The sequence below is a fragment of the Meles meles genome, chromosome 4, assembly GCF_922984935.1.
Source record: "Meles meles chromosome 4, mMelMel3.1 paternal haplotype, whole genome shotgun sequence".
NCBI lineage: Eukaryota > Metazoa > Chordata > Mammalia > Carnivora > Mustelidae > Meles > Meles meles.
The window spans coordinates 87,295,497-87,322,254 of NC_060069.1; the positions used below are offsets into that span (position 1 = coordinate 87,295,497).

Genomic DNA, 26,758 nt, shown 5'->3' on the forward strand with positions numbered 1-26,758 from the left:
TGTCAAATAAATAAATAAAATCTTTAAAAAAAAAAAAGAAAATGTATAGGTCAGGGAACGGGGGGCCAAACTGCTTGCCAACTCCATTACTAATCAGGAAAATGGAAATTAGACAGCAGTGATTGACCATTCCATTTCTATCAAACTGCAAGATGAAAAAGACTGCTGACCTTTTTGGTTAACTAGGATCTGGGCTAACAGGAACCCTACTGCACCGTTGGGGCAGCATAAGTTGTTAAAGGCACGAAGCAGGACACCTAGTGTGTTTTACTGACCACTATATCTCCACTGTATTCCCCAACTAAGTGAGTAGTTTCAGAAGGGACAGATAGGGAAGAGGGGCTGACTGCTAAACAGGGGAGAGGGAACTTCCGAGATGATTTGGTTGAGTACACAAATATGTCACCAATCAATGGGGTGACAGGCATTGCCACCAAACTAGCTCACAGCTGGGACTTGTAAGTGTATCCAAGTTGCCTTTTTTTTTCTTTTAGGATTACAATCTTGAGAATTCATGTATTCATATTTTCAATTAAAAATTATAGCTGCTGAATTTAAGATTTTTTTTCCTTAGGACACCAGTTTTTAAAAATTACAATTAATATTGTGTAGCTATTGGGACACCTGCGTGGTTCAGTTGGTTAAGCAACTGCCTTCGGCTCAGATCATGATCCTGGAGTCCTGGGATTGAGTCCTGCATCGGGCTCCCAGCTCCACATGGGGAGTTGTCTTCTCCCTCTGACCTTCTCTCATGCTCTCTCTCTCTCTCTCCCTTAAGTAAATAAAATCTTAAAAAAAAAAAAAAATACTGTGCAGCTATCGAAGCTCCTGGATATATTCTTTACTTATCTTCCATTGAGGGCCCATATGGAAGTATTGTACAAGTAAAATGTAGAGAATTTCTGCTATCTGCCTTGCTGCCCAGAGTAGTTTAATATATGCAATATATTAAAATGAATATAAAATTAATCGGACACATCATGTCATGTTAGACTCTCTGGATGAGTTTCTGGTCACTAGAGCTGGATGGGCTGTGAATTCTGGCTCTAAAACAGAATGGGCCTCAGAAGGTCTGGTATATTAGGGTCCTCCAAGCAGAACTCCTTAGAACTTTCTCTGGAATGCCCCCAAATTTCAAGATTCACCAAAACAATTAGCCAGTGCATTTTATTTTTTCGTTGTCTCAGATGGCTTTGAGAAACTGATCAAAACTTTAGGTGTTGTTCACAGTAAGTTGCTCCCACACACATTTTACCCTCCCATTCCAGGTGGCTCATAGTTCACTGATAACCCTTCCACTGACCTTAGAATTTGCAATTTTTTCCTATAGACCGTCCTTTGAAATAGGTCCCTTGTAGTAGCGTAAAAGCGTGAGATGATAAAGCCTTAATGTAGTTCACAGAGATGTATAAGTTGTGTTTGGAAATAGTAAGTTTCTGGGGTCACAGAGTTTACCGTGAAGCTTATGTGTCCCAACTGGACCCCTCTGCTTGTAAATCATTAGGTCATATTGGAAATTGAGCAAAGTGATGCATACCTCCTATGTTTGCAGTCTGAGGACCAGAAATAGAGTGACCAAGTGTCCCAGTTTGCTTGGGACAGAAGTTTCCCAAGACTTAGGACTTTTCAGTATTAAAATTGGGAAAGTTCCAGCAAACTGGGAAAGTTGGAAAGTATGCATCATGCACTCGTTGGCAGGACTGGCTACATAAATTGTGGAACCCTGTGCAGAATGAAAACATGGGGCCTTGCTCAAATGTATTAAGGACTGACATTAGAGCATTAAACTGTGGGGCTCCTGTGAGGGTGGAGCCCTCTGTATTGCATAGGTCATGTCCTGAAGCCAGCCCCATAGCACCCCAACCTGAGCTAGAATATATCTATAAGAATAAGAAGAGGGGCTGCCTGGGTGGCTCAGTGGTTTAAAGCCTCTGCCTTCGGCTCGGGTCATGGTCCCAGAGTCCTGGGATTGAGCCCCATATCGGGCTCTCTTGCTCAGTGGGAAGCCTGCTTCCCTTCCTCTCTCTCTGCCTGCCTCTCTGCCTACTTGTGATCTCTGTCTGTCAAACAAATAAATAAAATCTTTAAAAAAATAAAATCTTAAAAGAATAAGAAAGAAGAGGCTGACAAAAAAAAAAATTACAAGAATTGAGCTAGGGAATTATCAACATTTTCTTCTGACATAATGTCTTACCAAATCTCCCAGATAGTTGGTTGTGTATCCAGTAGTAGGAGAGAGTTAAGGTGGGTCTGAGGCCCCTGGTCCCAAGCCAGATTTAGTTTCTCCCAACGATGCCAATGAACGTAAGACTCTTAAGATCTTTTTTTTTTTTTTTATATCTCCTGACATTCTCAGGGGCATTAATGTCCAACAACCAGCAAATATATATTGAATTCCTTCATTCATCACTCTGTACTTGCTGAGTCCCTTGCCATCTCCATAGCACCGAAAACTTTGGAAAAATACAACGATGAAGAAAACTCAATCCTTTCTCTAAAGGAGCCATCTATTTAACTGGGACCCTACATTGTGGGGCAAGAAACAATAGGAGCTCAGGGTAGGGAAGGAAACCTCAGCTAGGACATGGATGGAGTGTGAGCCTTAGCCTCAAAGAGTTCTGTAGGCACTTCAGGGAAATAGCATATATGAAAACCCAAAATTTTGAGTGCTGAGAAGGTTCATGGCCTTGGAGGGGCGGTGTAGGGAGGCAATAAGGCAGGAGGTAAGTAAATAAGTAAAACAGATGGAGATAATTCTCGAAGGGGCTTGAATGATTTGTTCCAGAATTGGAGTTTAGCCTATATAATGGAAGCCAAAAAAAAGATTTCTTTTTTTTTTTTCAAGATTTTATTTGTTTATTTGACACACAGAGAGAGAGATCACAAGTAGGCAGAGAGGCAGGCAGAGAGGCAGGCAGAGAGAGAGAGAGGGAAGCAGGCTCCCTGCTGAGCAGAGAGCCTGATGCGGGGCTCGATCCCAGGACCCTGGGATCATGACCTGAGCCGAAGGCAGAGGCTTTAACCCACTGAGCCACACAGGCGCCCCACATAGAGAGATTTCTAATAGCAGAATGACTTAAGGAAAACAGGCAGAAAAGTGAAGATGAACTGGAATGGAATGAACTGGAATGGAGAGAAGCTGGTGGCCCTCTCTGAGGACAAGGGCCTATTTGGTGCTAGGAGGATAGGAAGAAATTGAAATCATGGCCTCTGCCTCTAAGAGGATAATATACTACCATGTATTTAGCATCAAGGGAGTGCCAGCGGAGTTCCAGAGCCAGAGAGATTGCTTGGGGCTTGCTGGTGAGGTGAGACGAGGGGAGCAGGCAGAGGGTCCTGGGGATATGGAACTGGTAAATGAAGGCATGCAAGACAAATGGAAGGAAAACGGTATGGATGTTGACAACCCACTGTGTTCCGGGAACTAGCTCCTCTGTGTGCTTATTTCGGTCCCGTGACGCTTTTAGAGTCATTTAGGCGGAACTGGAATTCTTTATAGTATTGAGTCTTTCTATTCAATTCAGTGTTTTCTCAACATCTGTTTTCTTAACACCCTCAACAACTCTCGTTGAAGATGGGTAGACAAAAAAACAAAAGCTCCCCTAAAACCTCAGTCTTGGAAGTCAGGTGCTAGGGCCAGCTGTGTCAGAAATGACAGATGTACACGGCACATGGGATTAGGGGCAGCAACCCCCAGGGCAGTCAAAAATTTACATAAAACTTTTGATTCCTTCAAAACTGTACTACCAATAGCCTGCTGTTGACCAGAAGCATTACCAATAGCAAAAATAGTGAATTAACACATATTTCATGTTATATGTACCCTACACTGTATTCTTACAATAAAGTAAGCTAGAGAAAAGAAAACATTGTTAAAGAAGGTCATAAGGAAGAGAAAACACATTTACAGTCCTGTACTATTATTTATTTAAAAAAAATGTGTAAGTGGACCCATGCAGTTCGAACTTGAACTGTTCAAGGGTCACTTGTAATTGTAATCTCTAGAAATCTACTTAACTTTCCTGGGTATCATTTCTCATTTTCCTTAGCTATAAAATGTTCATTTCCTCCTGGCACTAGAATCCTCCCATTCTATAATCTTCCTTAGTGTTTGAACAGATTTTCTATGTTGATGAGGTAGGTAGATTTGTGTCATATTCACAAGAACACACTCTTTTTCTTTCTTTCTTTCTTTTTTTTTTTAAGATTTTATTTGTTTATTTGACAGAGAGAGATCACAAGTAGGCAGAGGGGCAGGCAGAGAGAGAGAGAGAGAGAGAGAGAGAGAGAGAGAGGAGGAAGCAGGCTCCCTGCAGAGCAGAGCCCGATGCGGGGCTTGATCCCAGGACCCTGAGACCATGACCTGAGCCGAAGGCAGAGGCTTAACCCACTGAGCCACCCAGGCGCCCCAAACACACTCTTTTTCTTAGAGCATTTTTTGAGAGTCCAGCAGTTCTAACAGACGGGGGAATGAAAAACTGATATTTTAACTATGACTCTAATCTTGCAAAGTGATACCATTTTTATCAAGCACATTCATCACTGCTGGACCAGGGGGTCTGACATTTCCACCACTGAGATTTAGGGACTATTCCATAAAAAGGTCCCACTCAAGTATCTTACTTGGGTAATGATGGTGTGGCTAATTGGGCTATAAATGGAGAAAAATTAATTTACAGGATTAGCAAACAATTAATAATCAGTAATCCCGGGGTGCCTAGGTGGCTCAGTAGTTAAGCGTCTGCCTTCAGCTCAGGTTAGGATCCTGGGGTCAGGGATCGATCCCCACATCGGGCTCCCTGCTGAGCGAGGAGTCTGCTTCTCCCTCTGCCTCTCCCCCTGCTCCTTCTCTCTCCCTCTCTCAATCTCTCTCTCAAGTAAATAGATAAAATCTTAAAAAAAAATAACCAGTAAACCCTTACCTCTTGGAAGAGAATTCATTTATGGAACAAGCATAGAGTAAAATAAGAATTTCAGAGAATGAGAAGAGGGAAGCCCCAACAGAGAAAGGTGAGGTCCAGCACATTCCATACAACATTGCCAGTCCTGGAGAAGGTGGGTGTGTGAGCATTAAGAAAGGGCATGTGTGGGCAGTCTCCCTTACATATTTGCCGGGGGCTTCATTCCTCCAACCAGTTCAGAAGTTCCTTGCCACGCAGCTATTAATTAATACCGTGGCCTGAGCCAAGTCTCTTACAGTTTTGAAAGTTCAGTTTCTTTACATGTAAAATTGGCTGTTATAATAAAAGATGGGGTACAGTAGGAGGGTGAAGATTAAAAAAAACTGACATATAGAATACCCAGTAAATAAATAAATGGTAGTCAATAAATATTCATTTCCTTCTCTTTTGGTGAGCCTTTCCCTCTCTTCTTCCCAGGCCCTATTTTTCTCCACAGCACTTACCACCATATAACAGTAAGAGATAATTCACTTCTTCATTGTCTCCTCCCATTAGCCTCTCAGTGCCCTGAGAACAAGGATCTTTGTTTCTCTTATGGCCTTCAACAATGCCCGGTAGACTGTTCAAAAATACTTGTTGAATGGATATGTTTGTGAGAATATTGTTTTTCACGCCGCAACCCTCCCTTTGGACAGTGCCATTTTGGTTGACTTGTTTGCTCACACTTGGCAGGCCTTGAATTGATGAGGCTTTTGGGAAACTTTTCTGTATGGGGAGATACTTAGAAAGATGGCCAAACCCGTCTTCCCGAGAAACTGCCCACTGAGTGAGCTGGTGGGCTGAGGAGCCACTAGAGGGCAGCAGCTGGCTCCTCCAGAACGTGGTGACCAGCCCCTCTCCCAATCCCCACCCCACCACCCTGCAGACTGGATGAGGGGTGTGGTATCATGACGGGGAAATAGAAAGGTGGGCAGGAGTCTGCTGTTTTTGTCTCCCTCTTTGCACTCACCTATATATACGTTGCCAGGAAGATCTGTGGCTTTTAGGTGAGAATGAAGTTTAAAGAAAAGTACAGAGAAAGAAAGAAAAGAAAAATTAAGGTATTCTCAGAACAAGATTATTCATAGTGGAGTCAGTGAATCACCTGCCTCAGAATATCCTAAGGTGTTAGTGTAAAATGTGAAATTCTCTGACTTCCTGAATCTGAAGGAAGGCGGGACCTGGGAATTTGCATTTTCTTAGCAAGCTTCCAGGTGATTCTGGCGCTCTCTCAAGTTTGAGGACCACCACACCTGGGGAGTCATCTCCAGACTTTTTATCATGAAGGCCCAGTGTATGTATGTTTGCCTGTTTATTTCTTTATTTATAAGTTATAGGCATAGATGTCTGTTCTAACGTACTGTGTACATTATAAAGCATCCACAAACAGAAAATTTGAAAGGATGAAAGATCACACACATTAAAGTTTATATATGAACTTCCCACAGCACATTTTGGATGAGAGGATGAGTATAATTCATGCAGATGAAATGTTATTTAACTGATCCCCAGGTAATTGTTATGGCACAATACTCATTTTCTCAAGTTTATGGCCCCAGCATCAATGGGCATGAGACAGCATGATTATCTGTAGAGGTTTTATTTCTGTTCCAGTGGTATCACTGGGCATTCTCCTCCCCACAAAATTCACATTTGGTTCTCAGGAAAGTTGTCATATTTACCCTCGTCGCCAACCTGATGTCCCAAGTGCAAATTTGGGGTGGGAAACCGAGTGTAGACAGGTCAGTGTGTTGGTATCATACAGCCCAGCAATGCCCAGGTAATTCACGAACACACACACACACACACACACACACACACACACACACGCACCTGGGGCTACATTAAGACTAAAAAAGTTACAAAGCCCTCTCCTAGGAAACCCTGCCCACAAAAAGCTTTAAATTTAATGAATTGACTCTACTTCTGGTTCTTAACCTTTCTGGAGTCATGGGTCTCTTTGCAAATCTAATGAAATCTATGAGCTTTCTCTCCAGGGCAGGGCAAAAAAAATACTCATCTGACTATATACCACTTCCGAGGGTGTGGAAACTTTTGGAGTTCTCAACGGGTGAGCTCTGAGCCAGCAACATCAGCGTTTCCTGGGAACTTAACTTGAGATGCCCCACGCCCAAGCCTACTGAATCAGAAACTTTGGGGTGGGAATAAGCCCTCCAGGTATTTTTGATGAATGCTCAAGTTTGAGAACACTCCAGAGCAGAGGTTCTCACTGGCTTCCTTTTTAGAATCACCTGGTGATTTTTTTTTTTTTTTTTTAAAGCACTGATGCCTGGGATCCAATCTCCTTTAATTAAAATCAGTATCTTTGGAGGTGGAGCCTGGACACTAGGATTTTTAAAAGCTCTCCGAAGGAGTTACGCTCTGTGGACCAAGATGTTAATAACCCAGGCTACTTCTGCTGATCCCCAAACTAGAGGCACGATAGCACTGGAGAAAAACTTAGTGGAAGCCTGACTCATCACTTTCATTTCCAGGAGAGGACGCTGAGAAGCTTTTCCATGCTGCACAATTACGGGATGTCTAGGCAATGTCTAGGCACCCGGTTCTCCTTCCCCTGCCCGAGGAAGTACCACATACCGAAACAGTGATCCCGAAACCCTCCCGAAGAAGCCTGGCCAGCGAAGACACACGTAGTTAAAAGTAAACTGGATCACAGCATTTTTTGGTATAGATCACTGACATCAGCTTCCAGTGGTTTTTCCTCTTTGGCTCAACATCTGCCATTAATTGTCCTTGAACTCAGTTCATTAAGCTTTCTTAGGAAGGAGCTTAAGTGCTCTGCTTGGCCATTTGAAAGCGACAGAGCTGACATGGGGGGCCACACAGCAGAGACCTTCCGTTGAGAGGTGGGACAGGCCGGGGAGTGTGGCAGGGTCGGGATGGGGGGGCGTGGGGTGGGACCAGGAGTCCTGGGGTTAATGCCTGCTCTGCCACTGACTCACTCCGTGACCTTGGGCTTCTTGCTCAAGTGTTTCATGCCTCGATTTCTTCACTTCTCACTAAGGGTGATAATAATAGCACAACTACCCCATGGGTTGTGACTACTAAAGGGGTTTGACGCATGTCAAGACAGATTTCCACATCAGGTCACACTCTCGGACAGTGAAAGCTCCTGGGGGGTGGCACCAGGGAGCGGGGATGGGGGAAGCTACCCTGCAGCTGCAGGCGAGGCAGAGAGCTCAGGAGCCTGCCTTGTCTTTCCTCGTCGTTTTTAACCCTGAGGATTATAGAAATCTGCCTCTGCATTCTGGCTTCTTCCACACAGAGGGGTAACATCAATGAGTAGAAGTGAAAAGCAGCCGAGTGAGGAAGGGGCAGTGGGTGGGGGGTGGTATGTGGCGCGGGGGGATGATTGGGTGAGGTTGTCTTTATATAGGTGCTTTGAAATTTATATAAAAATGCTGATTTTGATTATGAATTATTTTATTTTTTAAAAAAGATTTTATTTATTTGACAGAAAGAGAAATCATAAGTAGGCAGAGCAGCAGGCAGAGAGAGAGGGGGAAGCAGGCTCCCCACTGAGCAGAGAGTCTGATGTGGGGCTCGATCCTAGGACCCTGAGATCATGACCTGAGCTGAAGGCAGAGGCTTAACCCACTGAGCCACCCAGGCGCCCTTCTTATTTTATTTTTTAAAGATTTTGTTTATTTGACACAGAGAGACAGTGAGAGAGGGAATTCAAGTAGGGGGAGTGGGAGACGGAGAAGCAGCTTTCCCACTGAGCAGGGAGCCTGATGAGGGGCTTGATCCTATGGCCCTGGGATCATGACCTGAGCTGAAGGCAGATGCTTAACTGACTGAGCCACACAGGTGCCCCTTGATTAGGATATTTTAATTGCTCCTTTGCACTAATTCAGGTTAGAATGAATGAATGAATGAACAGGATACATTGTGACATTTAAAAAAAAAACCCCAAAATTTTAGTACTTTGAGTTCTCTATAGGAACTTGGAATTAGCATCACAAAGCCTCCCTGGACGCTGTTAGGAGATTTAGTGAGGCTGGGAGCACCATGGCTGAGAGTGGGGCTCTTACCCTCAAATAGGCAGATGATCTGGGTTTATATCCCATCCCAGATTTTTCACTTGGTGTTTGTGGGGCCCTGGGAAAGTTTATTTTTTTCTAAGCCTCATTTTCCTCTTTCTTACACGCAAGGAGCTAATCATAGTTTCTATATCATAAGGTTGTGTCAGGTTAAAAAAAAAAAACAGAGTAGGAAAAACTTTATTCAGAAGGACTATTGCAACACGAGAATCTCCAATCTCAGGAATCTGCAGCCGTCTCAAAAACAAACAGAAAAGGCTTTTCTTTTCCAGGCTGGGGTAAGCAGAGCTTGGCAGCAATAGGAGGTTGGGCAAGCGCGTGGCATGCTGGCCCGGGTCTGACAGGAAATGTGTCTCCCTGTGGGTCATCCGATTCCCCGGATAAGCTAATAAAGGGACACTTCCGTGCTTGCTCAGGCTTGGGGGCAAGCAGAGGTCAGGGCCTGCGGGGAGGAGAGAAGCCTCCCTGCAGTGTGGGGAAGACAGAGCAGCATGAGAGGCATGGGCAGTTGCGGTGGGTTGTTTAGAGGATCAAGTGAAATCATGTGCGTAAATTACTTACCAAGGTTTCTGGGTATTACCGATAAATGCTGGGGTTATTTATTTATTTAAAAAGACTTTATTTATTTGTTTGTCAGAGAGAGAGGGAGAGAGAGCACAAGCAGGGGGAGTGGCAGGCAGAAGGAGAAGCAGGCTCCCCGCTGAGCAAGGAGCCCGATTCAGGACTTGATCCCAGGACCCTGGGATTATGACCTGAGCAGAAGGCAAAGGCTTTAACCTACTGAGCCACCCAGGGGCCCTGGTTTTGTTTTTTTTTTTTAATGACAAATGCTTGATTCTCAAATGCTTGGGAGTAGCTTTTTCTTTGTTTCAAGCAGAATAATTCAGTCACACCTACGTGACAATGATAACACCCACCCAGAGCACAGCTACTATGTTCCAGGCCCAAGGTTGGGGAGAGGTCTGGACTTGGATGAGATGGCATTTCTGAGCTCAAGGGCTTCCCTGTCCAGAGGGAAAGAGGACATTTTATGTGATCTAACAGGGAAGGGCAACCATTCTGTCAGATACAGGATACCAGGGGAAAATGTGTGTGTGTGTGGGGGGGGGGGTGTCAGTTAACTGGGGGGACTATTGGGAAAGAAGAACCTGGACAAGACGAGAGCCCTGAATGGATTCTGGAAGGAGAAGAAGGGTTTACCCTGATGAGCTGGAGAGAACGAGCATTCCCATGCACAGGGACCAGCACATGCAAGAACAGGGTCTGAAAGCCTGTTTTCAGACCCTGGTTATGTCATTGGGCCAAAGACAAGGACCCCCAGGTTCTGGGTGGAGTGATACTGGGTCTGCAGGGGCTGGGTGATGAAAGCCACTGAAAGGGTCGGGGTGTGGTAGGTTCTGCAGTTAGGATAGTCATCTAGCATCATTCCCATAGTTCAGTGTCTGCCAAAGTGCCGATTTCAGTGCTCTCCGAGACCAGGATTTCAGGAGCGCCATGTGCATGGAGGACTGGGAGAGTTCAGCCCAGAACTGTTGCCTTGAGGAGCCCATGAAACATTCAAAACCAGATACTTAGGGGTGCCTGGGTGGTCTCCTTGTTTCACCTTGGGGAACTTGAAAATTTCTTGGATGATGGGCTGCCTTTCAGCAGTAGGGAAATGGAGACTTAGAAAGTAACTTTCCCAGGATCCCTTAGCTGGTGTGTGGTGGAGCTGGGGTTTGAACTCACATCAACAGAATGGATTTGACTCCTTATTAGTGCCTGACTCATAAAACCAAACTTAATGTCTTCATATAATGCACAAAATTAATAATACCTATTACCTTAATCCTGGTCATACACTGACAAAAATTATTACCCAAGCCAACTTTCCTAAAACATCGTTTTTTTTTGTTTCATCAAAAGAAGCCATTTGTAGAAAAGGTGAAAAAAAGTGTGGTAGTCATTCAGTCTTTTCCCCTCCCTCCCAAACACACACACACACACACACAATCTTTATTATATCACTTCTGAATTATGATTTTAATTTAATATACATAAGAAAACCTTGCAAGTATAAGCAGGCTCAAAAGACTAGTCACAAGTAATTCAAACGCATTAGCCCAAAAGACACCAAATAAAATTATTTATGATACATCAGTCATTCTGTTTTTCTCATAAATCTTGAAACAGAAGCTGGTCCTAGTTTCTCATTTTTACTGTTCTTTCCTCTATTGAATTATGTAAACATTCCAAAGATATAAACATCTTTATATACAAAGAAGCAATGTGGAAGTATGTGCGACCTTACACATTTTCCCCTCAAAACAAATTATGATAAAGTTGCTTTGAACCTGCTCTTCAATTATACAAGGAAGTGAATCTGAAAGATACAGAAACCTAACTTAAGTAAGCAATCTATTTTTTATTTGAAAATAGCATAAACATCTGAATTGAGCTAAGCTGCTTGGAAAAGTGGAAGGAGTAACTCTGTTGTCCCTAAGCTTTGTCAGTTAGGACACAGACAGGAATTGCCAGCCCCGGGAAAAAGAATAAGTCTAATGTAATGTCCCACATGCCATCAAGTTAGAGCAGCTCATCAAGGAGATTTAAACTGGTCCGTCTCCCTAGAAGACAGAAAGGTTAATTTAATTATGACAACATTCTTTTTTTTTTTTCTTTCTTCTCTCCTCACTCTCCCCCTCCCCATCACCCCTCTTCTTCCTGATTACTCCTGCCCCATATTGTTACCTATTGAACATTTTCAACACTTTTCTCATTGTTTCAGAGCTTTCATCTGTCACTTATCTGTGCTTAGGTTACAGGAGTTGAGGCTTCATTTTATTTTGCATCATTTATTATTATTATACAGATTTTTATTTATTTATCTGAGAGAGAGTGAGAGAGAGCATGAGCAATGGGGAGGGGCAGAGGGAGAAGAAGAAGCAGGCTCCCCACTGAGCAGGGAGCCAGAGGTGGTACTCTATCTCAGGACCCTGAGGATCATGACCTGAGCCGAAGGCAGATGCTTAACCAACTGAGCCACCGAGGTAACCTCGCCTCATTTATTAAAACATTTTTTTTGATAAGGGGCACAGAGAACTCAAGTGATGGATACAAAGTATACAGCTAATAAGATGTATACAACTAGTAAGTAGAGGAGTGAGGATTCGAACCCAGGGAGGTGAAGCTCAGAGACCGTGTCCTTTCCTTGAAGCTGCGCCAACTCCCCAGTTTTTGTATCTGAGTAAATAACAATCAGTACAATGTGCTGAGCCTTCTAACTGTTGATGTGCATACATATTTATCACCCCATGTTCAACACGCAGCCACCTTGGGAAGTAGGTTTAACCACCACGTTTTGCAGACAAAGAAACATTGCGTGCAATGGACTCTGCCAAGACTGCACAAGCTGGCACCCAACCCAGGTCTCATAGTTTGTATTTCAGGCATGTTTCCATCTATTACCTCATGGAAGGCCCGTGCCAGGCTCAGGAATCTCTCTCAATAAATACTTTCTGCTTGAACGCGATGGGTCTGCACACACTCTGTAAAAGGTCTGCAAGAGCCTGTCGGGGTAACTAAGACTCAGGGAGTGAGGAAGCTTGTTGGGGTCACTCAGCGAGGAGGCTTTGGAACTAAGCTGTGAGCCCAAGTCCCCCCACAGCATCCCACAGGGTCGGGAGGTGGGGGATGCTGGCCAGCTGGACGAGAGGCAAGCTGCCAACAAGAAAGGAATCCTCAGCAGACCAATTGTTAAAAAATGTAGCTCTCGTGTGCCCTGAAATATCTGGTAGTGAAGTTTCATGATTGTCTGCATGTTACTTCCCGATGGTTCAGGGAGAGAGTGAGCAGATGTAAACGGTTTGTGCCTCCAGGTGAAAAAATATAGGTGGTCATCGTACTGTTCCTTTACGTTGTATGCAGACTTGAAGTTTTTGAAATAAAAACTTGGTGAAGAAGGAAGGGAGGAGAGGGGGAAAAGAGGATGGGAGGGGGGGGGAAGAAGGGAGGGAGGACAGGGAATTCAGGCAGTGTGCATTCACCCTCGGATTCTACGGTTACCAGGCACGGACAACCGTGGATCCTTCTACTGTATTCTGACTATCAAGTGATTTATTCATTAAAATTGCTAAACTACAGGGGCACCTGGGTGGCTCAGTCGGTTAAGCGACTGCCTTCAGATCAGGTCATGATCTCAGGGTTCTGGGATCGAGTCCTCGCATTGGGCTCTCTGCTCAGCAGAACGTCTTCTTCTCCCTCTCCCTCTGCTGCTCCCCCTGCCTTTGCTCTCTCTCTCTCTCTCTCTAATACATAAACAGAATCTTAAAAAAATAAATAAAATTGCTAAGCTACAGTATCTGTATAGTTGGCCCTCACTGAAAAGAGTCAGTGTACTGGTACCTATGGGGATATTTTAAAATTTATAGATAATCCTCAAAATGCATAAACTACCATCTTCTATTCAAAGGGCAGCTGTATTTGTCATAAATCTGGCAATGAAAATTTGCTTCCTAATTAAATATATGATTCTTTTCTGTTTAGGCAGAAAAAGAAATAATGAAAGTGTTTGAAATGAGCTGATTTAGCAAGCATGAAATCATTTTGGATGAATTACAAGATTTAGATGCTCAATATTCTTAACTGCTCTCACGAAAATAATTTTGATGGATTACTAACTGGTAGTTTTCTTTTCTTCCCATGTGCATTTAAAGACCAAAACATTTAATACAACACAATAGAACTGAAAATTTATAGCCCAGGGTTGCCTGATTGGTGTTTTCTGGTTAAATGTCCTACTCTTGATTTTAGCTCAGGTCGTGATCTCAGGGTCCTGAGATCAAGCCCGGTGTCAGGCCCCTATGCTCAGCGTGGAGTCTGCTCGAGATTCTCTCTTCCTCTGCCCTTCTCCCAACAGTCTCTCTAAAGTAAACAAACAAGACTTTGGAAGGAAAAAAAAAATGATAGAACAAAAATCTCAATAGTCAGTGAAATTTATATGTAAATTATATGACCTTTTAATTTATATTTTGGATATTTTAAAATTTATGATTGTTAAACTTTTTTTGAATATAAGCTAGAAGGTAGGAAAAAAAGTCAAAGTCTTCTTATTGATCATTTACCATTTGAGTTGGATTTCCTTTAGGTCTTTTTAAAATTCATAGTTTGTTTTTTCTTATGTACAAAGTTGTTTATTCTCTATACTTTACTTTTCTTTGTATCTTGCTCTTTTTATTTTTGTCTTTTTAAAAAGATTTTATTTTTAAGTAATCTCTGTACCCAATGTGGGGCTTGAACCCGAAACCCAAAGATAAAGAGTCATATACCCTTCCAACTGAGCCAGCCAGGCGCCCTTATGCCTTGCTCTTTTACAATAACACTAAGTTGGGACACCTGGGTGGCTCAGTGGGTTAAGCCTCTGTTTTCGGCTTGGGTCATTGTCTCAGGGTCCTGGGATCAAGCCCGCATCATGCTCTCCATTTGGCGGGAGCCTGTTTCCCCCGCCTCTCTCTGCCTGCCTCTCTGTCTGCTCGTGATCTCTGTTAAATAAATAAATAAAATCTTAAAAAAAAATAAAATAACACTAAGTCATAAGCATTTTCAGTATTACTGTAGTTTTAAAAATATTTTTAAGGTAGGGGAAAATGCTAACAAAATAACTCCAGAGGATATAGAAGAAATCAGGTGGAGAGAAGGGGAACTGGGTGGATAGAAGACAGGGTAGGATACAAACTTTCCAAGTGAATACCAATATATGAAGTGTACATTTCTGAGACACAGAGTTTTTGACCTATATGCATACAATGGTTGTTAGAAATTTAAAGAAAATGATTTGGATCATTTAAAATGGGGGCATAATTTTATCTTAAGTAGATGGACCACAATTCATATTTCTTTACATAGTTCTTCCTTATGGAACTTTTGAGCTCTGTTTAATTTTTTCCTCCTATACCAATTTGTGTTTTGAAATATTTCCATGTGTGTTTGAACAATTCTCTGGTCTGGCTTGGTCATGAGTTGAAATAACCGCACTTTCTTGCTGTCCACAAGTTTATTTTTGTTTTTTTTATGTAGTCAGAAGTCTTTATTTTATCTGGAGACTAAATCCTCAGTGACTTCCTCTTATCCCCCCACTTGAGAACCCTCTCTCTCTTCTAGATCAGAAATCTCATCAAAATATAGGTTTTGCATTGGTATGTCCTATTCTTTTCCAGAGAAAATACAATGCCTGACATGTGTTCCACATATTTCTTGGCAACTTTTTTTATTTAAGATTTTATTTATTTGAGAGAGAGAACACACTTGAGCTGGGGGAAGGGAGAATCAGACTCTCCACCGAGCACAGAGCCCACCTTCACTTGGGGTTCGATCCCAGGACCCTGGGATCATGACCTGAGCCAGAATTAGATGCTTAACTTACTGAGCCACCCAGGCACCCAATTCTTGGCAACTTTAACCTGCTGTCTAGATCTATTTAGGGAGTAGTGAGAACATTCTGGGCTGGACCATGACGTGTCATTGTTGTCAAAATGTGTGAATGACAAATGCCCAGTCCCTGGGGATCTTCATATAAATAATAGTAAATGTTATTGTAAACTTCTACATGTATTCAGAGTCCTCTTTCTCCAGGACGTGGTCAGCTGGGCATGAGACTGAAAAGTTTGGTCCCCTTCAGCCTGTGTATATTAACACATGCAGAGAGCAGAACCGGGTTCTCGGCCACACGATGTCTCCGTTCCCCTGAGCTGACAGAGAAGGCTGCCTGGACTTTCCAGCCTGGGTTTTGGCAGCTGCCACCCTCTGCACCCTCCCTCCATCAGCACAGGTGGCCTTTGCCCTGGTCTCCTGTATGATGAGAAGAAAGCGCCAGGACCTCAACTTACCCCACAGCAGCCGCAGCACTGACAGTCCCCACACAGGGTCCCCAGGAGTCCGTTGACGATCTGGATGACACAGAGAAGCATCTGGATCCCTCCTACGACCAGCAGGATGGAGAAGAGGGTCAGATTCCAGGGCACCACGTTGACAGGTTCTAGGCATTTCCCGTACAAGCTCTCATCCTTGAGGTAATCCCTGTTGGGGACATGGAGTTGAGAAAGGAGTTGTTTGTAAAATGTATGCAGTACCTGGGCCAGAAAGACACCACCATGATTTTCTGTTTTGTAATACTTTCCATCCCAAGCACAAGGTCCCTAAGAAAAATGTCCCATAATAGGCACCTGGGTGGCTCAGTCGGTTGAGTGACTGCCTTTGGCTCAGGTCATGATCCTGGAGTCCTGGGATCAAGTCCTGCATAGGGCTCCCTGCCCAGCGGGGAGTTTACTTCTTCCTCTGACCCTCCCCTCTCTCATGCTCTCTCTCTCTATTCTCTCTCTCTCAAATAAATAAAATCTTTTTTTTAAAGAAAAATATCGCATAATAGCAATTTTAAAAACAACACCTAACATATACTATGTACCAGCCAGACCCTGTTATGAACATTGTACACATATCCACTCATTTTTTAGTTTTTAAGGGCCTAATTCTAGCCCAATTGTGAATTTGATTCAACTGTATTTTTGTTAACATGCGAAGATTTAGTTACTTCCTTAAAATTCCTTAATTCCTTCCTTAAAAGAGGAAGAAATCATCTGCTACCTTTATACATAGTTTATGAAACTTTGAAGTAGGAGAAACTGCAATATCTTTATAAAATATATATATTAGGAGTTCAATGCAATATAAAGGGCATTGTGTCTTGAAGGAGAAATATGAAGTATATTATCTTTAAGACACAAAGAAGAGTAAAGTAGGTAAATGTGGATTATTATAATTTCTTCTCATATTCTTAGAGCTACAAATTGGTCTCTCCTTCTTCCTTTATGTATCCTCTATCCTTTCAAGAGCTCAGTGGGAAACTCCATCTGGCTACTAAATGAACATCTACCATATTGTTTCCAGATCTTTTTGACGACTCCTGTTCCTGACAAATTTAAAATTCTCATGTTAAATCCACTCTGTATTAAGATCCTCAAAAATCTTTGGAGTGAAGGAAGATACCCTGGAGTTTAATAGAGCAGAAGGGGTAAAGGCAAGATGGGGCATTTTGCTCTTGATTTCAAAATAAAACATCATTTGTAGCATTGATTCACCTTTCCATAATTGCACAGTGTCTAGCTGCTTATTAGCTATGGGACTTGCGTCCTTATTATCAAGTGGGAATAACATCAAGTCATAGGGCTGCTGTGACAATGACATGAATCGATACCAGCGAAGTGCTTAGAACAGCACCTAGCATGTAGTAAGTGCTCAATAAAGCACTAGTACTGTTACTATTTTACTTAATCTGAGCAGTGTGGCCTAAAAGGAAAGAACCTGGTATTTTGGATTCAGCTGGGCCTGGGTTTGAACGAGAGCATTCTTCTCACTAGCTGTGTATTCTTCATATGAGTCTTACCCCAACCCTTACCATCAGTTCTTCATTTATAAAATGGGCTGAGAACAACCTCGCCATTGTGAAGACCCATGAAGATAAGGTACCTCATGTATTGTATAAAATTCCCTTTTTTAATAACTTATTTTTTTTTAAAGATTTTTTTATTTATTTGACAGACAAAGATCACAAGTAGGCAGAGAAGCAGTCAGAGAGAGAGGGGGGAAGCAGGCTCCCTGCCAAGCAGAGAGCCCGATGCGGGGCTCGATCTCAGGACCCCGGGATCATGACCTGAGCTGAAGGCAGAGGCTTTAACCACTGAGCCACCCAGGCGCCCCTTAATAACTTATTTTTTAAAACTCTTCTTTCTGTTCTGCATTTTTCTATGCAGTCCTCTCTTTCTTTACAATTTTCAAACTTGATTATAGAAAGTCATAAAGGCATGGTATTTACCAGGCGCATTCTAGAAAGCAAAGATTCTAAGAAGTAATTGGCAATCCCCAGTTCTTTCCCTCGGCAAGAGTCTGTGCAGAGATGGGACGACAGCGCCTCCTGGCGGTGAGATTGGTAAAATGCTCATGGGGGCTCTTGAAAACAATGGTTGAGTTTGGATACCTGGAGAATTCTTCTCAGTCCCACCTCTGCTGCTGCCTCCCCGCTCACAAACCACCACGAATACCCATTCTAGACCCTTCTACTTTCCTCCCAGATTCTCAGGCTCAGAGTCTCTGAGATTCTGGCCATGACTACACTGTGCAACTCTCCAACCCCAGGAGAGAGGGGGCCCTAATTTTTCATGGCCCCAGGAGCTAATCATGTTTCTGCATACTGTGAAGCAAGGAGAGCTGAATCAGTATAAAGCCCCTTAACTGGAGTTTTCCAGCATCTCATTATTGTGAAGGCTATTTCCACCTGAGCGGCAGTAATCCCATCCACATCCAGATAGAAAGCCATGGGTTTCCTGAAATTCACTTCTTGCAAGCATCAAAGGCAGCAGATGGAAGGAACAAGGAAGCCCAAATGCATTGCCCAGGGTGCTCTGCCTGGCTTATTCAAGGGGCTACATCTTCCAGAACGGACTCCCAATGTTTCTCCTGCACTCGGCTGTCTTTGGTAGCCCTCCTGTACTACTCAACACTCTGTGTCCCTCCGGAACAGAGCCCCCAGGACCCCGTGCTGCCATTGTCTGTCCATGTGCCTGTCTTCTTTCTAGGACCGTACACCTACAAGGGCAGAGACCATGTTTCCTGCCTGTCCCCAGTTCTAGCACAGGGAGTGGTCAGTCACTAATAGCAGCTGTCATGCCCTGGTCTTGCCCGTGCAGGGCCCTGGGCTAGCGGGTTCACACCGTCCTTCCCAATTCTGCAAGGAGAGGCTATTTTACTGCAACAGTGCCACGCATAAAGTAGCCTCCACGACATAGTCACTGAATGAACAAACATAGGCAGATTCAGAACTTGAGTCCAGTGCGGCAGTGCCTGCATTCGATCTTGGGTCTATCAGACTCCACAGCCGATGTTCTTCATCATTACACAACCCCTCTCTGCTTGAGTAATTATATCCCTTCGGTATATTAGCAATATAATGTATTTGTGAAATTTGATTTATACAACATATTTATCATAGCATGTCAATTAAGATCTACCTATCCCATGGTAGAGAGAATATCCTCTTTGGACCTTTATGTGGGTGGGTAGAAATTAAAGCACAAAGTCATTATGAAAGCATAACATTTCAGAAAGTTCTAATGCGTAAAAATGAATTCTGTTTGCAGTCATGAGTTCTGTTCATGACGATGAATAATAAGGCGGAATGTTCAGCTCACAGCACCTGGCAGTAACGGTGCCAAGAGCTTTCTGGACATCAGGTTATTTCCTTCTTGCCTGAGTGAAGCAGAGCTTGCCGTCATCCTTCCTTGACCGAAGATCACACCACTGGCAGGTGGCAGGGGTGGGTCTGGTCCCCCAGTCCAGTCAGGCCAAGAGCAAAGCTGTTTCACATCCCCAAGTGCTGCCTGCTCCATGAAACACCCGCCCCCCCTCGGTCGGTGTGGCTTTTGGCTCTAGGGAATGTGTTCAAGAGCAGCTCAGGGAGTTCCTTGCAGATGAGGAGTCTTTGAAGTACAAATGCAGATGGTCTCAACTCAAAGTCCAGGCAGAACCTGTATTGTACTCTCTTCCATGTTTTTGTGTGAGGGAGCTCGCCTTACTTCACCTTCCCCGGGGAGCGTCGCAGCCTGACTGGGCTGGTCGAGTACTGTGCGTGGCCGTTTCCCTTGCCCCCCCGCCACTGCTAACTGTCCTTGGCAGTTCTCTGGCTCTCCCTCCTGTAGCTGCCCCCATGCCCGATGCAAGCTGCTTCCCGTTCAGCAGCTCAGGGTCAAGGTACACGTAGCCAATTGTCTCAGAAAGGAAGACCTTGGATGGGAGGAGGTCCTACTTCAAAGGAAGCCAAGAGGGTGTATCTCAAAACGTCCGAGGTTTCTTTTTCCTTCTAGAATGCTTCTTTAGTATGGTTTTTGTGACAGAAAAAGTTAACTGTCTTTGCTCTATTAATATGATCGCCAACAAAATTTTCTGAGGAAAACAACAAAAACAGGCTATGTTCTATGGCATTGAAGAGTCCTGAATTTTGTGTCGCAAGTTGGAAATCTCAGAGTCCACCTTAATAACTTCTGCCCTGTCTCCTCATACTTTATCCTGATGATATCCTCTCAGATGGTCTCTGAAATCTGTGTCCTTCTTTTGAACCCCAATTCCACTGCCTTGCAGGTGTCCATAATCTTATCTGGATTACTACTCCAAACTCTTACTTTTTCTCTCTTTGTTATTGAGCCCTTGTTCTTTCTCCATATCACTGCCGTCATGATCATCCTAGAAATCCACAAGTGGTGGTGGCATGTCCTGCTTGAAGTCCTCTGCTGGTCCCCAAGGTCCCAAAGGTCTGGCCTGCCTGTCTATTGCACCCCCATGTGGTGTCCCCTTCTGTTTCTCTCTGCCACATTCAGCCTGAGCTTCAGGCTCACAGTGATGGGACATCCTCTGAGCATGTTGCTCCTTCCCCTGCCTGAAATGTGCTTCTCCTCCCTCTTTGGAAGACACATTTTTGTTCATCTCTCCAAACCAGCTCTCATCCCCTCCTCAGGGAAATTTCCCTTGCACTTCTCCATTTCATCCTTTTCTGCACCATGAGGGTCTGGCAGGTACGGGCACCCTGACTAGCCGCCTGCTCACTGGGGCAGGAGTCACATGTCTTTCCTACCCTGCTCCACGTCTGCGACCGGCTGCAGCACGAAGTAGCGTGTCGACCAAGTGTTTGTTTGCTTTTTAAAGTTCTCCTTCTACTCACGACTAGCTGCGGAGCCCTGGGAAGATTAACCTTTTTTGAATTACATTTTTCTATCTAAGGATAAGAATTCTCCTCAGATTTATTAGGAAGATTAAGTGAGATAATGCATGCAAAACCACTTAGCCCCTTATGGTTAAGGAGAAGGAGGAGGGGGGAAGAGGAGGAGGAGGAGAGAGAAAAGGAAGAAAGAAAGAGAGGAAGGGAGGAAGGAAGGGAGGGAGGCAGAAAGGAAGGAGTGGCAGTGACTGCCACTGCCCTTCGGTGATAAGGAAAGAGTGACAACTGTCCTGAATCCTTTTGCGGGAGCTTGTGCATGCAAGTGACTCATCTGTGCTCCTCACTGGTAACTGTGCATGTGTGTTAGGTCTGCAGCTACAACAACAGCCGCTGCCATGCCCACGTGCTGGAAACCCCTAGATAAGAAGTATCCACTGAGGCAGAGGTGCTGGAAACCCCTAGATAAGAAGTATCCACTGAGGCAGAGGTCCCTGAGCTACGCTAGATGGAATCTATAATTTGCACAAAAAGCAGAGACCGCAAATCACTATCACTCTCCTTCTAGAGAAAACACTGTAACTTGGGCTCAGAAAGATTGGATCTGAGCTTCACTCACTAAGAAACAGCATAGCTCGGGGCAAGCTGCATGTCCTCTCTGGGCTCAGCTTTCCTCCCTCTGAGGGAGAGTTAATCCCACAGGCTTTTTGTAAGCATCAAATGAAATACTTTGTTCACCAGAAAACACCGAGTGACAGAGGTTCAGTTATTGCTGAAAGAAAATCAGGATGAGCCCCAGCAGTCGGAGGGAAGGTTTAGAGCTCGCATGGGAGATCAGGTCGTAAAGGGCAGTGAGTTCTTGCCTCAGAAGACAGGACACAGGATGTAGGAGACAATGGAATGCTGAGGAAAACCTGCCAGGTCGCAAAGAGGATAAAGTGTGACACGCTCCACCTAGAGCCCCCCCCCCCCCCCCGCCCCCGAAAGCCCTTCCTGTGCCAATTGTGGCCTATTTCAGGCCTTGTACACAGAGAGAGGACTTGTACCTTCTGTGGGATTAAATGCCAGAGTCAGGGCATGAGGGAAAAAAAAAAACCAACCATGGGTAGTCAAATGACTTTTAAATATTCTACAAATCACCTGGAAAGTGTAGTACCCACGGCTTTGCAATAAGCCCCTATCCAGCCATGTTTAATCACAGCGTAGCTTGCAGTCTCCGCGTAGACCTCACGGGAGGCAAACCTCTCTCCTCTCACGTAGAATTATCAAAGCCCGGCCATGCACAGAGGAGGGTGCAGAATTCTGAAATGCTCCTGCTTGCCCACAATGTCGACTCTACCCTGTTTTCATTATTAAACCTCGGTGATCTGATACCGGTTCATGAGTGGGTCCGTTGTGAGGAGAAGGCATGATGACTTATAGGAAACTGGCCATCACCGGGTAACGGGGAGGTAGATGGCGGTGATGTGCGTGGAAACTTTCTTCACCAGAAGGACAGAATAGTTTGAAAAGTACTTTCCTGTCCTTCCCCCACACTGGCATTTCCTGCTGCGGCCCACAGAGCAGCTGTCACTCTCCTGACTCTGGGCATCCATCCCATTCCCTCCCAAGCAGGGAGTGGCTATGCCCGCAGAGTGTGTGGGGGCCTAAGGCCATCGTGTTGCCTTGGGGTGGGACCATGGGGCCGGGGTTGTGTTTCCTTTCTCCCTCCGTTTTGGACTGAGACTTATCCTAATTGACTTTAAGTTCAGCGTTTATGTAACAATAAATAGAAAAGTGCTTCCTACCACACTGAGGCTGTGGGTAGAGATAACAGTAGGAGCGGCCTAGAAAAGAGACAAGCTGGAGTTTCAGAAACACACCGCCAGGAGGGAGAGAGTAAGCCGTCTGGTGAAGAACCTCAGGAAATGGATCCCGTGTCCGATTTCCGTGCTCATGCAGGCCAATCCCAAGGCAGTTGGACACTTCCAACAGCCCTCTGCCAGAAAAGGGGGCTGTCCACAATGATGAGGATACTAGAGGCCTGGACCCCTGTGTAACTCTCGAGAATGGCAGGGATGCTCTCTTACCTGAAACCCTTGTGGCCCGTATCACCACCGAACCAGTGCTCTGTCTCCCCGTCGAAAGCCTGCTCTTGTGGGACTTTACACTCTCATGGAAATTAATACAGAGAGTGTTCAGATTTCTTTAGGCACGGACCCATCCTCCCCGTGCAGGAGGACCCCACAACCGCGTTTCCTGACCACCTCGGTGTGCGTCAGTCAGTGCCAGGCAGTGAAGAACAAAACCGAAATGGTTCCAGTCCTCCCGGAGGTCAGAGGCCGGTGCAGCGCTGCCTCACAGACCGTCGGTGATGATGGAAATGGCCTGTATCTGTTGAGTGTTGATGCAGTTGCTGCTAGACACATATAGCTGCTGGTCCTCGAAATATGGCTAGTTGATTGAGAAATTTTTAACTTCATTTCATGTAAATGAATTAAAGTTTGAACAGGTACATATGGCTACTGGCTACCGCACTAGACTGTGCAGTCTGTGGACAGAAGGATGCGTAATACAGAAAGACTAGAACTCAAAGTCAGAAGACACGAGTTGGGGCTGCCTTCTGCCTTCAACCACCCGCGTAACTTTGAGCAAGCCAAATTTAGTACGCCTGCCTTGGCTTACTAAACCTTACTAAACTTACAGCCTCGGGGTTGCGGAGGGGATTAAACTACAAATTGGTGAGGAAAGAAGTTCTTTATCAACTACAAAGTTCCATGAACATATCAAGTGGTATTTTAATGCGTTCTGCTGACATGAATTCTCCTGAAGAATCTGCAGTATCTTCAATGTCATTTTCCATAAGCTCGCACCTTAAAAAGTTGTTTGGTCAGAGAGCGTTTGGGGTGTTAGTGAAAGCCTTTGCGCCCTGTTACTGGGTAGTCATTCTTGTTTTCTGTTATAAGATTTTCCATGGATGCCACCATGTTCTCTTTACTAATATTATGAGCTGCCTCGTGTTGCTGCTTGTAAATGTTTGAGTGTTGGTCATGGTACCGCAGACCTCCTTCTCTCAGGCCAGCTGAAGCACCCTTTCTTGTTATGTCTCCTGCTGTCTGACATCAAAAGCTCAATTAGAGGTGAGATCTTGCGCAATTTCACTCCTGCCACACTGGCTCTGCCTCAGAGGAGTAAGGCGCCCGAGACTCATCAGATGAAGGGGACGGGACCTGTGCAGGGCTCCCCTTGGGCCATTAACCTGCCCGTGCCCCTTGTGGGGATACAGGGCATTGCAGGATGTACCTTACCCGTCGTGGAAGGGGTAGCCCCACGTGCTGTTGTCCATGAGACACTTAGGACCCTTGTTGATTGAGATGGCTGAGACGACAAATGAATATCCAGCACCCAAGAATCCAATCACAGCAAATATTGTGGAGGTGAACATCTGAAAGAGAAGGAGAGAGACAGGCAGGTTCTTAAGTGTTCCTGAGGTTACCCCCAGCACACCTGACTGTTGTTGAACACTCCAGGGAAGTTAGGGGTAAGAGCCAGTCTTCCTAGTAGGTGGAGCCAGTGGGGTCTCCCAGAAGGAATTTTGGTACCTTATGTCCCCTTCTCTCCCCCATCCCCATATCTTTTTTCGCTCATGGATGGCTGACATGCTAGTTCTGGTTGATCCCTTGGAACCATGGTTTTTAACTTTATTAAGAAAAGACTTGGGGCACCTGGGTGGCTCAGTGGGTTAAGCCTCTGCCTTCAGCTCAGGTCATGATCTCAGGGTCCTGGGATGGAGCCCCACATCAGGCTCTCTGCTCGGCGGGGAGCCTGCTTCCCCCTCTCCCTCTGCCTGCCTCTCTGCCTACTTGTAATCTCTTTCTCTGTCAAATAAATACATAAAATATTTAAAAAAAGAAAAAAAAAAGGAAAGAAAAGATTCTCCTCCTAATCTCCCTCCTTCTCAGGGCTAATATGAAAGGCCAGGCTATTTAGACAGATTTTTTTTTAAAATACATTTTTAATGTTGTGATTTTCTTTTTTTCTTTATAATTTTTTATAAACATACAATGTATTTTTATCCCCAGGGGTACAGGTCTGTGAATCGCCAGGTTTACACGCTTCGCAGCACTCACCATAGCACATAACCCTTCCCAATGTCCATAACCCCACCACCCTCTTCCTACCCCCCGCCCCTGCAACCCTCAGTTTGTTTTGTGACATTAAGTGTCCCTTATGGTTTGTCTCCTTCCTGATCCCATCTTGTTTCATTTATTCTTCCCCCCCCAAGCCCCCCACGTTACATCTCCACGTCCTCATATCATGGAGATCATATGATAGTTGTCTTTCTCCGATTGACTTATTTCGATAAGCATGATACCCTCTAGCTCCATCCACATCGTCACAAATGGCAGGATTTCATTTCTTTTGATGGCTGCATAGTATTCCATTGTATATATATACCACATCATCTTTATCCATTCATCTGTTGATGGACATCTCAGTTCTTTCCATAGTTTGGCTATTGTGGACATTGCTGCTATAAACATTTGGGTGCACGTGCCCCTTCGGATCACTACATTTGTATCTTTAGGGAAAATACCCAGTAGAGCAATTGCTGGGTCATAAGGTAGCTCTATTTTCAACTTTTTGAGGAACAGACAGATTTTTTTTTTTAAAGATTTTATTTATTTATTCGACAGAGAGAGAAGAGTGCATAAGCAGGAGGAGCAGCAGACAGAGGGAGAGGGAGAAGCAAGTTCCTAGCTGAGCAGGGAGCCCAATGCGGGACTTGAACCCAGGGCCCCAGGATCATGACCAGAGCCAAAGGTAGATGCTTAATGACTGAGCCACCCAGGCACCCTGAAAGGCCAGCCTCTTACGGCACCAAAGAATTTTAGAATTGGAAATGACCTTAAAATTTTTGGTCTGGTCATCTCACTTAAGCTAAGCCACAGCAGGGTCCTATGTCGTCAGTAGGCTCTGCTCAGGAGGAAGAGCAGAGGTCCCGGAATTCTCCTCTGGGTCCCAGTTCCATTTCTCAAGGTCAAAGAGTTTAAGCGCTTCTCTTCCATGTGGTAGCAGCCTTTAAAAAGCTGAAGATATTTTATATTTCATATAAACATATTTCATATGTTGCATCTCTCCACTCCTTCTACCCTCTGAAAGTTTTCTCTTCTTTGGGTTAACAAGCTCCCAAACTGAAGTTCTTTTAAATATCTTTATATGACAGGGATTAATTAGTAAGACATAGATGGCACTAGTCTCTTTCTTTTTGTAATTATGAAAGCAAAAATATGAGATTATGCTGAGTGAAATAAGTCAAGCAGAGAGAGTCAAGTATCATATGGTTTCACTTATTTGTGGAGCATAACAAAGAACATGGAGGACATGGGGAGATGGAGAAGAGATGGGAGTTGTGGGAAACTGGAAGGGGAGATGAACCATGAGAGACTATGGACTCTGAAAAACAACCTGAGGGTCTTGAAGGGGCAGGGGGTGGGAGGTTGGGGGAACCAGGTGGTGGGTAATAGGGAGGGCACGTGTTGCATGGAGCACTGGGTGTGGTGCAAAAACAGTGAGTACTGTTACGCTGAAAAGACATAAAAAAAAAAGAATTATAGAATATGAAAGGCAGGAAAAATCCTAAAGCCCATCTGGGCTAACTCCTCCTACAGGCAAAAACAATCGGGCTCAGAAAGGCAATGTCCATTCTGAATGGTCATTAGAGGGTAGCATGGAAACATCCGTAATTTTGGAAATGGAGGTGGAAAATGGTCACCTCTCTTACCTTGGTTCCATGAAGGAGTGGCACAAAGCACACCTTTAGTTTAGTTTAGTTTAGTTTAGAAGTCGGCAGGCTCAGGCTCCAGTCACAGCTTTGCAGCTTTTCTCTGTGTGGTGACTGCGTTAGGGATCCATCCCCAGGATCCTAGTCTTCCTATTTATAGATGGGCATGATAACGCCTGACCAAAGGTCTGTTGTGAAAATTAGATGTGATAACCTAAGTTAAATGGCAGGTACTTCCGCTCCCCCACTTCTGTGT

The 26,758-nt window shown here is 44.5% G+C and overlaps 1 protein-coding gene across 1 annotated transcript in view; it reads right to left on the bottom strand.

The window, feature by feature from the left end:
• Nucleotides 1-10,998: 10,998 nt before the first annotated feature.
• The window catches only part of TM4SF4 (transmembrane 4 L six family member 4), a 28,050-nt gene continuing 12,290 nt past the window's right edge, over nucleotides 10,999-26,758 (bottom strand). Inside the window, exons 3-5 of the mRNA XM_046002112.1 lie at nucleotides 24,026-24,162; nucleotides 15,868-16,057; nucleotides 10,999-11,610 (exon numbers count right to left, since the gene is read on the bottom strand). Of these exons, the coding sequence (XP_045858068.1) occupies nucleotides 11,593-11,610; nucleotides 15,868-16,057; nucleotides 24,026-24,162 (345 nt within the window). The 3' untranslated portion in view covers nucleotides 10,999-11,592. The remainder of the gene's footprint in view (nucleotides 11,611-15,867; nucleotides 16,058-24,025; nucleotides 24,163-26,758) is intronic.